Source organism: Rattus rattus, chromosome 14 (assembly GCF_011064425.1).
Source record: "Rattus rattus isolate New Zealand chromosome 14, Rrattus_CSIRO_v1, whole genome shotgun sequence".
NCBI lineage: Eukaryota > Metazoa > Chordata > Mammalia > Rodentia > Muridae > Rattus > Rattus rattus.
The window spans coordinates 4,613,697-4,625,341 of NC_046167.1; the positions used below are offsets into that span (position 1 = coordinate 4,613,697).

Consider the following 11,645-nt stretch of genomic DNA (forward strand, 5'->3'; position numbering starts at 1 on the left):
TTTATATAATTAATGCTAAAGGGCCTCATGTACTCTTAATATGAAACACAGCATAGTTGGTGGAGAATAGAGAAGTGTGCAGAGTCGTACAGAAGAAAGAGGAATTCAAGACTCTCGTTCTCTGGCCCGTTGTTTCCATCCTGAATGGAATCTGACACACACAGGCATCTTCCTCAGCAGCAGTTTGGACCTGGTGAAGAAAATTGGTCTGAGTCATCTTCACAAAGTGCTTGGTGTCTAGATCCTTTACCCACAAGTCCATAGTCCCTCGCCCGTACTTTACTCACATATCACTTAATTTCTTCCCCCTGAATTGTTTACCTTTCTTTTTCTTCCTCCTCCTCCTCCCCCTTCTCCTCCCTCTTCCTCTTCCTCTCCTTCTCCTTCTCCTTCTCCTCCTCCTCCTCCTCCTCCTCCTCCTCCTCCTCCTCCTCCTCCTCATCCTCCCCTCCCTCCTCCTCCTCCTCCTCTCCTCCTCCTCCTCCTCCTCCTCTTCTTCTTCTTCTTCTTCTTCTTCTTCTTCTTCTTCTTCTTCTTCTTCTTCTTCATCTTCATCTTTTTGATGATGAGAGTAGAAATTCTGAGCAAAGTTCTGTAGCACACACTTTTAATCCCAGCACTTGGGACGCTGGAGCAGGAGGATTACTAGGAGTATAAAGCTAGCCTTACCTACATAGTAAGTTCATAGAGAACCTGGACTAAGTAAATAGAACACTAAGAAAACATGAACATGGATGGGAAAAAAACAGGAGGAAGGGAAGGAGGAGCAAGTGAGGAGAGAGAGGAAAGAAACTAAATCCTAAATAGTTGTGCTAATGTTTCTATTGAATATATATGCCATGTAAATTAAAGTTCCTTTCCCACCATATCCTATCATGTGAGCATTAGAAAATGCATTTCCTGTTCACTTGTGTTTTCTTATCTATTATGTATTGGAAGTTTCTTTGCAAGAGATGTATGGGGGGGCAGTGATGGGCTGAGGTAGGTCAGTGTAGCTAAGCTTGAAACTCTTGCATGACATTAACGCACTGCATTCACTCTGCAGGGTGAAACATATTATGTTAGCCCTGCATGTCATAACCACATTCTACCCATGGTGGGTAAAAATCCTACACCAAAGGCTGAAATTGTTAGGACTGGATAACAACCAAGATCTCATGTGATACCAAAAACAACACCAGATAGGGATCCCAAGTCCCCTCCTCAGGGGAAAAATGATCTCTGTGTTCCTGTTCTGTTCCACGTGTCTACAGGTGACTGTTTTGTGCTCGGTGGAATAGCTACTTTTTGTTCTTTTCTGTAAATCCAATGTCTCATGCTATAGCCCAAGCAGGTCTTCAACTTAGGGCAGTTCTCTTGTGAGAATCCAGGCAGGACGAGAACAGAAATGGCTCCCATAGCTGTCCTCTGACCCTCTGACAAGTGCTCTGTGGCATACTCATGTCTGCACACACAAACACATGGAGAGTGAAAAGTAAGAAATTATAGAGCAGTTGAAATAAATGGAAAAATGGAGTGAACAATACATAGCTACCGGGTGTGTGGTGAGTAACCGTAACACACCTATATGCACGCATGCACACTACACACATTACAGAGAGGGAATGGGGAAGGAGTGGGCATTTTAGTGGCAAGGAATATTCGGTCTACCACGGCTACTCCTTTGACCCAAATTATCTATGCCTCTAGTACATGCCAAATGCAATCCCAGGACACTTCAACTCCTTCTCCCTTCATCTTACCCATTACAGTGTCCACTCAAGTCTAAACCCTTTTAAGACTTGTGATCTCAGAGTCTCCATTCTCATGACCTGAATTCATGAGGCTCTTATGGGCTCCTAGAGTTGTGGATGAGCCCATTTGCTCCCACACGGAAAGTGGGGCAGGCATTGTATTAACATAGCTGTCAATCATGCTTATAAATGCTCATATTCAAAAGGGTAGGGCATGGGAGGGGATTAGAGAGTCGTTAATTGTTCCATTGTCTTTTGGTTTTTTTTTTCTCTGATACTGGGGTTGTTGCTCAGGATCTTGCCCATACTAGACAAGTGAGCATACTCCCCACATTTGCTGTGATAGTTTTATTCATTTATAATCACTAGAAAAAGCATGTCCAGCCACACCAGACCTTATGTCTCTAACAATGAATCTCTTCAGTCTAGCACTGTCAACAGTGGAAATGAGCTAGATATTTCTTACGTAGTAAATTGTGGTTCTTGTTATTTCTGACACTTACTTTCTCCAATCTCAAGTCAGTGGGAGCCTCCCGGAGGTGAGAAATGCACTGTTTTTACCTAATCTTTGATGATCCCTTGATTTCTAGTAGAATAACATATCCCACAGTCCCCCCAAATATTTGTGCCCCAGATCTAAAAACACACATTTCTCAAAAATAACCTCATTTCAATGAGAATCTGTAGTCTGGACTTGTAGGGATAGTTAATCATATATATATATTTCTTCCCAGAGCTAGGATATGTAAGTTTTTTAAGGAAGAAATGTTTAAATTACTTTTAATTTTTTTATTTGGGAATATTTAAAATTTTAATGTGGTTCCTACCAACACAGTATGTGTTGTTCTCATCCTAGGATGGCTAAACACCTTATTATGTAACTTCTTCTGTCACAGCTTTCACGTCCTAAAGAACGAGATGTTCACTAGACAAGCACTTTATCGGCAGTGTGCGGTGACTGCTGACAGCTCCTTCAATTATGTCGTAAGTACATAGACTACTTAGATGGTCTCTGAAATACAGATGTTTATGTCTATGAAAGATAGATATCCTTTACTGAACTGTTATCACACCATAGGCTCTGGAACTAACACATAAGAGTCACCCAGCTACTGGGGGGATAGAGCAAGTGCAGGGCCCCAAAGAGCTCAGTTGGTGTGAGACACTGATGTGTAAACAAGACTTGTAATGCAGCGTGATGGTTGAGCTATGATGGAAGCCAGTGCAGGTCCCAGAGTGTGCTACTTATACTGAAAAGTGGTGTCTGCCCATTTGTTCATCTTTGACCATAGATACTGCGTTGGGGAGTATGAAAGCTCATGCGTCAAGTCTCCAGTCACCTCCAAAAGGAAGAAGAGTGAGCGCTGAGTCATTCGTTTTGAATTAGAAACTGTACTTACCAAATTTTCATCACCATGACAAAATAAAGGGGTTCGCTTAGCTCACAGAGCTTCAAAATCCAATAACTGTGTAGGCTGACAGCAAGGGCTTCCTCTTGGCCGCATCATTTCATGACAAACAACAGTGGCAGGAGAGTCTGTCAGAACAAGTATTCACATCCTGAGTCAGGGAGCAGAGAGAACAAGAGAATCCAGGCTTCCTCCATGTAAGCACCATCTAGTGAAAATGCAAGAGCTGCCCAAGAACTACCTTTTGATAACATACCCCAAAGGGACACTAGGACCGCCCACTAGCCACCACCTTCTGAAGGTTCCATCACGCCTTTATGACACGTTGGAGATCAAGTCTCCAATATGTGAACCCCTGTGGCACATGCACCCTACTCGGAGACCTGTAGGTCAAGTCTAACACTGAAATAGACTACTACTTGCTCTGTCTTAATGAAAGAGTTCTGCTTGCAAAAAGTAAATGGAGATGTTTATAATTTTTTTTTTATTTGGAATAGAAATGGATCTGGTAAACTTCGACTGACAAGTCAATCGACATGGTAGTAACTCATAAGTTTCTGCTATGAGGCTAAAGTTGTCTTTGGATCCGTTGGGTGTTTTTTACAATGGGGCATAAGAATCAGGCCGCAGGGTGTGTCTTAAGAGGCTCGTTGTCGTGTTATGGTTTGTGTAGCTTATATGATCATGTTACGGTCGTGTACCTTAGTGTTCCTGTGGGACTCCTAACAGTGGATGCAGGGACTGTCCCTGACTCTGTCACCTGCCTTGGGACTTTCCCCCCTCCTACTGGGTTGCTATGTCCATCCTTAATATGCAAGGAGGTGCCTAGCCTTATTATACCTTGAATATGCCATGTTTAGTTGATGCCCCAGAGAGGCCTGCCCCCTTCTGAAGAGAAACAGAAGAGTAGATGGGGAGACATACCATGGAGACAGTGCTGGGAGGAGAGAAAGAAGGGAAAACTGTAATATATGAGAGAATAAATTCTTTAAAAAATTAAGAGGTTTATAGTCTAAAGTAATGTTCCTTCACATTTTTTCAGTATTTATCACTTTACGATCATTTTTTAGGAAGAAGTTACTACTGGAGATCAAAGAGTTCTGAACTAGCCTGTCATGATAGCATTTGTAATCAAATCTATTTAGAAACCTGAGGAGTGTAATACTTTTCTCTTAAAATCTTCCAAAATGAGTCTACACAGAGAACACATAGAATATCTTTCTCTCTGCCTTTTCTCTTCCTCACTGAAGGTTACATATTCACCTGGCATTATCCTCATCTTGGATATTTATTCAGATGAACAAACAAAACAGAAAGTTCCACAAGAAGGCTGTGTTGCTTAATCAGACATTTTCAGTCTGACAGAGTCCCATATAGTCCCAGCTGGCTTTGAACTCACTACAAAACTGAAGTTGGTTTTGAACTCATGGTCATCTTGCCTTCGCCTGTTGGATGCTAGGATTGCAGTGAGGCCCACATAGGTGGCAACACTCAAAATGTGAAGTGATTGGCAAATTTTTCTTATCATAAGTTCAAAACAAGAATTCAAACTATCCTTATTTGCAGATAACACAATTCTGTACTTTAAAGACACCACAGAATCTACTAGAAAACTCTTTATGTATGATAAACACAGTAAAATTACAGGCTATGGAAATCAGTATTTATCAAAGAGCACTAGCCTAGCCTTAGTATATATCAACAATGTTCTTCTGGAGAAAGAAGTCGGGAAAAAATATTTTGTCCATAATAGCTTCAAAAAATTATATATATATATATATATATATATATATATATAGAGAGAGAGAGAGAGAGAGAGAGAGAGAGATATAAACCTAAGCAAAAAAGTGAAAGCCTTCTATAACAAAATTTCATACTTCCATAAGGAAGAATAAAAAGACACTGGACAGTGGAAAGCATGTTTAAGTTTCTGTCCAGGCAGAACTAAACTGTAAACATGACTGCACTATCAAAATCAATCTACAGATTTAATACAACCCATAAAAATTCCCATGTCATATTTGACAAATGTAGGGGAAAAGAAAACCTCAAAAATCCACATAAAACCACAAAGGACCAAATACTCAAAGCAATCCTGAGAGAGCAGGGTACTGGCCCTCAAACTGTATCACAGAACCATCGTGATAATGACTGGTGCTAGTATAAAGACAAACAGTAAGATGAGGGCAAACGGTAAGACCGAGGACGGAAAATAGAGAACCCACTAATAAGCAGTGAAGCTATGGCCACCAACTTTCTAAAATTTTTTGATGCTCCCTTTTTAGTTGTTATGTGCATTGCTGTTTTGTTTGTAGGTACGTATGTGTGAAGGTGTCAGGTCCCCTAGAAATGGAGTGTCAGATAGCTGTGAGCTGCCCTACGGGTGCTGGGAACTGAACTAGGGTCCACTGGAAGAGCAGCCGTCTCTCTAGCCCCAGTGGTCACCTAATATTTGACAAAGCTGGCATAAACGCCCAATGGGGATAAAGTGGTGTATTCAACGAATGGTGTTGGCAAAACTGGATAGCTGTCAAGAGGAAAAAAATAGACTTGTGCCTTTCATTCTTTATAAAAATTAATTCAAAATGGATCAAAGGTCTTAATTTTTAACATCTGAAATGCTGAAACGGCTAGAGGGAAACGCAGGGACATCCTGCAGGACACCGGAGTAGGCAAGTGCTCTCTGAACAGATTGTCAAGAACACAGGAACTAGCCCCAGGAGTCAACACATGGGACCCCATGAGACAGAGGTTTTATACATTAAGAGAAACTATAAGCAGAGCGAGCACACAGTCCACAGAATAGATCGTTATTAGCTGTGCGTCAGAGTGGGGACCAACATCCAGAATCCAAAAAGAACTGATCTAATCCAGACGTCTAAATGACACCGTACCAGTGGAAGCAGAGCAGTGCTGGCACTCTACCTCCTGTTGATGAGAGTTCCCTATACTCTCTATCCTTCCTAGATTAATAGTATCACATTTTCTTGTAGTTGTTTGTGGGGTGGGGGCTGTCTGTCTGTCTGTCTTTTTGAGATAGAGGCTCACCAAGCTGGCCTCAGACTTACAGAGATCCTCCTGGGTACTAGGATTAAAGGTGTGTGCAGCCATGCCTGCCTTTGTCTGTGATTTTCATCTTTAAAACTATGGTACCTCACTTTCATGTTTATTTCCCTGAAAGATATTGAGCATCTTTCAATGTCTTCGCTGGCCATTACTAGATACTCCTTCGGGAAGGACCAACATCTTTGGAAATTATACAAAACATAACGGATTTTGCCTTTTAGATCTCTCTAAGTGCCCTCTTCTGTTAATATCAACTGCATTCCTACTGCTGGGCGTCTGGACTACAGATTCCTCCGACTTACAGAACTGAAATTGCATTGCCTGAGCCCACCCTTTCGCTGTTGTACACGTGAACTGTCACTTAGCTGTAGTATGTTGTTATTCTGCGAGCGAATTTTAGTCAGAATGTTGTTTTACCGCTCATTGATCAACTGATTGACTGGTGTGGGTGTCGGTGGTGCACGTACGTGTGTAGGTACCTAATGCACCTGTGGGGAGACAGGCAGATGTAGTTGGGCATTCTTTACCGTTTCTCTGCCTCTGAAGCAGGAGGTCTTGTCTTCTCAGGTAGGAAGAAAGCCAGCAAGCCCTAGCAGCCTCCAGTATCCGCTCCTGGCCAGAGCTGGGATTACAAGTGAGCAACAAATGCCTGGTTTATTGTACGGGCACCTGAACTCTGGTCTTTATGATGGTGCAGCAGGTGGACTTAACCAGTGAGCCATCTCCTGGCCCCTCATTATATATTTTTCCTGCCATTGTCTAAGCGCTCTGAAATTCAAAGGTATCCTATTTTGAGGACAAGTAGTGTCTCACTATGCAGTCAAGGCTGGTTCAAACCCCCTGTCCTCCTCCCTCAGTTTCTCAAGTGCCTGGATTTCAGGCATGCACCAATCCATCAAGGTAAAAGACCATCTCAGCTGTTCTCTCTGAGCCAGGCTATGCTCCCATTGGTGCTCCTAGCCCAGACTGTAATCTTCCATATTCCATGTGACCACCTCATTTTGGTATATTTGTGTGTGTGTGTGTGTGTGTGTGTGTGTGTGTGTGTGCAGTTTCACAAGTTGTCTTGCCTTACAGTAATCAACTGTGACTCTATTGGTCTATTTCTAAACACTGTCCTGTTCTGCTAGTTTATTTGTGGGTCTTTGTGTGAGTCCCACACCTTCTCACTAACAACTCTCTGGTAATCCTTTTAATCAGCTCACGTACGGACTTGTGTTCCTCTTTTCCAATACTATCTTTCCGGTTTTATATGCTTAGAAATTTCCTGTGTTTTTAGAATTGATACATCTATTCCTTTAAAATATAGACTGTTAAGACTTATTTTTAATTGCATTTCTTAAGTCTCTTTAGCCAATAGTTTATCCGATCTGCTGCAGATAAATCAAGGAAAAGGTTCTCCTCTGACTTTTAATGCTGTGCCTTGGGGCAGGCTAGCGGATGTAACTGTCAGGAAAAGCATTAGCTCTGTTACAGGTTTGGTTTCTGTGTATCATATATGTATATGTTCCAGGTTTATATACATCATGTACGTACACATGATGCTGTCTTCTAACCTCAGACCCTTAGATGCATCCTCCTTTCGTTACTAAGGCTACAGATTCCCCTTGGAGCCAGGGTACCTTGTTAAAGCAAACAATTTAGGTAGATTCTGAATGGTGTCCCCACCTCTGGGTTAAAGGAACCTTGGACCACTCTTATCTGTACTCACTAAGTTGGGCAAATGTCCTCACAGTAAAAGGAGCCACGGAACAGTAGGCGTGGTGTCTTTCCTTAGTCTTATGTCTCACGGCATTCATGATTATATTTTTTTCATTTTTACTTTTTGAATTTTATGTGTATTAGTGTTTTGTCTGACTGTGGGTACATGTACCATGCTTGTGTCTAGTGCCCCAAAAGGCTGTTGAATTCCCTGGAGCTGCAGTTACAGATGGCTGTGAGCCGCCATGTGGGTGCTGGGGACTGACCCACCATAACACAGCAAGCACTGAGCCATCTCGCCAGCCCCTTGGTTATGGTTTCCATTGGCTATGACAACTTTGAGGAATCTAAGAAGTGAAGATCTTATTTGGGCTTGAATTTTCCTCTCGTGTGTTATTTGGTTGTAACTTTTCCCACATCATATCCACAACACCCTTGGATAAACTCACCTCCATTGTCTTCTGCTCTTGTTTCCTCGGGTCATATATTCTTCTGCGTGCATTTCCTACCCCCACAGCCTACTGTCACCCCAATGTGCTGATCTCCACAGAAAGAGGTGGCAGGGCTGTCCTCTTGTAACAAATGCTTTTCATCTACTGGTAGGTTAAATGGTGTTTTCCCCCATTAAACATTTAACCTCACACCCCTTTCAGATAGGCTACGAGGATAGAAAAAAAGTCATATGGAAACACATACATACATATGAATACACGAATAAATACACTCACCAGGAAGGAATAAAGAAACAAGTAAGGGAAACCCCACCCATGGTAAGCAGCGCACCTGGACCCCAGACTGTCTCTGGCGAGCGTGCATGATGCACCTGTAACTACGGCACCTGTAACTACTGCACCTGTGCCTCCTTCCCGCCGTGATTTACCAACAGTCTGGTACCAGTGGTGCCTTCGTGTTGTTGCTCCAGAACTCCCAGCAGAACGTCCCTTGCCTGTTTGTCTTTCCTCTTGCTTTGTTGCCAGTCCATTCCTGGCAATCTGCTGAAGGTTCCAGCAGCCATTTGGGATTTGAAGTAACCTTGTGACTTCTGGCCTGTTGCTGTTTGGTGCCCTTCCATATCTAAGGGGTATTTGTTCCAGGACCACACAGGTAGCAAGATCCTTGGATGCTTACACACACACACACACACACACACACACACACACACACACACACATGCACACACACACACACACACACACACACACACACACAATGTATACACACACATGCACACACACACACACATACACACACATACACACACATGTATACACACACACGCACACACACATACACACATACGCACACACACACATACACACATGCACACACATACACACACACACACACACACGTATGTAAAACATAGTGTTTGTGGGTGATGTTGTATAATCCTCCCATAGACTTTAAGTCTCTCAAGATTACTTGAACTACCTAATGTAAGATACTTTTCTTTGGATAATTTACATAATTAATATCATGTAAATGTTTCCTATATCGTATTGTTTAGGGGATAATAAAGAAGGAAAACTATGTCTATTCATGCTCATTTCAGAAACAGCTTAGGAGAGTTTCTTAGCGTGTTTTTTTAAGCTAGAAGCACGGAACTGTGTGCATGGACCAAGCTGTAGAGAGTCCTGGTTTAAAGGTACAAGCAAAAGAAAGAGTAGAGGAGATACCAAGGAGAGTTGTCTCTACCAGAGTTGTCTCAAAAGCGAGCCTCTGCTTCTCCTTGTTGGTGATGATAGTCTTTCTGTTGTTGATTTGAGTGGGGCATCTCTATATTGCCCAAGCTAGTCCCAAACGTCTGAGTTTACACAATCCTCCTGCCTTAGTTACTCAAGTAGCTTGGGCTCTGGCCGTATACCGCCACTGGTTTAAAAGAAAGGATCTCTCCATCTATATTAGAATATGTAAGTTAGAAGCAGGGTTTACCGGTCCTAGGAGTCAGAGTGTGATGACTTCTTTCTTGAGTGTGTTGTCAACTTGACTACATCTGGAATAAAATGAAACCCAGCCTCTGGGTACCACTGTGAGAGTCCTGACTGAATCACTGAAGTGAGGAGACCCACCCTAAATCCAAACTTTTTGAGGTGGGAAGGGTCATCTTAAATTTGGGCGACATCTTCTGCTGCTGGCAGCCTACAGAAAGGACATGGGAGAAGGAAGCTCTTGCTCTTCAACTGCTTGTCCTCACTCTCACTGGACAGTTCATGCCTTTGCTAGCGTTAGAGTCAAGCTCTTCAGGATTCCAGCATATAACAAAAAAAAACAAAAAAACAAAAAAAAACCAAGCTGATACAGCCATCCTTCTTGAACTTTCCACAGGGAGAAAACCATTGTTGGCATAGTCAGACTATACTCTGTAAACCACTGTAGTGGTAAACCAAGTCTCATTTGTATATACGTAGGTTCACCATATGAGTCTGCATCTCTAGAGGAGCCTGACTAACACAGTGTCCACATGGCTTTGCTTTAACTATGATTTGCCCTTGACTCGCAGTATCTGCCACTTGTGTCTTCCAGAAAGTTAAGCCCTTGTTTGTGCACTCCGGTATGCAAATGGCACAGATATCCAATCCTTCACACCTTCCTCGTCCATCCATGGTAGGTCAATTGTTTTTCCCTAGTAAACATTTAACTCATTAATATTACCAAAGTTCAGTAATGAAATGTTTTGGTTAATATTCAGATGGAGTCCAAATTGGAGAACGAACAGAGTGATCAGGTGACTAATAAGGAGTACCAGGAAGGTAAGAATCTAGGGAGTGGGAGTGGAGGTGTTTTCCATAGTCCCAGCATATCTGAAGCCGTGACCTCCCCCACAACACCAAAGGAAAGCAGGACAAGACCCTGTCCTGTTACAAAGAGGTCCACATATAGCCTGAGTGCACGAAACAGATCAACTTTCATATCTCCTCCTTTCTCCCTCAACATTCTCTTCCCCCTCTTCTGAGCCTCAGTCTCCAGTCGAGACTGGCATCAACCCTCACAGAAACCCTCCCTCCATTTTGTTTTTCTTGTTTAGCCAGAGGTATTTGGTATCATGATGAAATCAAGATTTTTTTTTCAGTTTATAAACTTCTTGCCTCTCTGTGTTCTGACTGCTGCTAGTTGAAAGCATATTTTGCCATTTTTCAAACTCAGAAGCTATCTCAGTTAAAATTTCATTTCTTTTTACTAGACTGCAAAAAAATGAAAAAAAAACAAAATTCTGAAGCACTAGTTAAATGTCTGTTTATCCAATTTAATAATTGGCAGAAAGAGAAAACTGTTTCTTGCAAAATTCTCTTTGATCAATCCTTAAAGAGCTTCAAATTGGATGTATTTTTACAATGTATTTGGTCCATACACATCCGTAAAACTTTCCTCTGAACTTGGAAGCCAAATTAAATCTAAGTAAGAGTGCTCAGGGAGAGGGATGAGGGTGGATCTCCGTGGTAAAGTGTTTGATTAGAGCATATGAGATCCCAGGATTAATATTCAGGGTTGGGGGAAAGGAATTCATTATTTCAAGCTTATAAATTGGTAGAGCACAGTAAATTAATAAGATATAATAATGTCGCTTTGTATTATTAGCATTGATCTTGACTGACCCCTGAGTGAGTGATTCGCTTGGCATGTTTAGAAACATTTAAAAGTAGATTAGATAATGAGTTTGTGCAGGGAGATTCGGTGAGCTAAGAGCTTAAATGCCAGTCTCTGCAGAAAGTGTGAAGCATCTCCTTCCCGGGTGTCT

General features: G+C 42.1%; 1 protein-coding gene across 1 annotated transcript in view; it reads left to right on the forward strand.

The window, feature by feature from the left end:
* Positions 1 to 11,645, forward strand: part of C14H10orf67 (chromosome 14 C10orf67 homolog) — a 137,289-nt gene that overhangs the window by 109,505 nt on the left and 16,139 nt on the right. Inside the window, exons 15-17 of the mRNA XM_032885175.1 lie at positions 2,630 to 2,717; positions 10,433 to 10,513; positions 10,599 to 10,659. Coding sequence (XP_032741066.1) covers positions 2,630 to 2,717; positions 10,433 to 10,513; positions 10,599 to 10,659 — 230 coding nt within the window. The remainder of the gene's footprint in view (positions 1 to 2,629; positions 2,718 to 10,432; positions 10,514 to 10,598; positions 10,660 to 11,645) is intronic.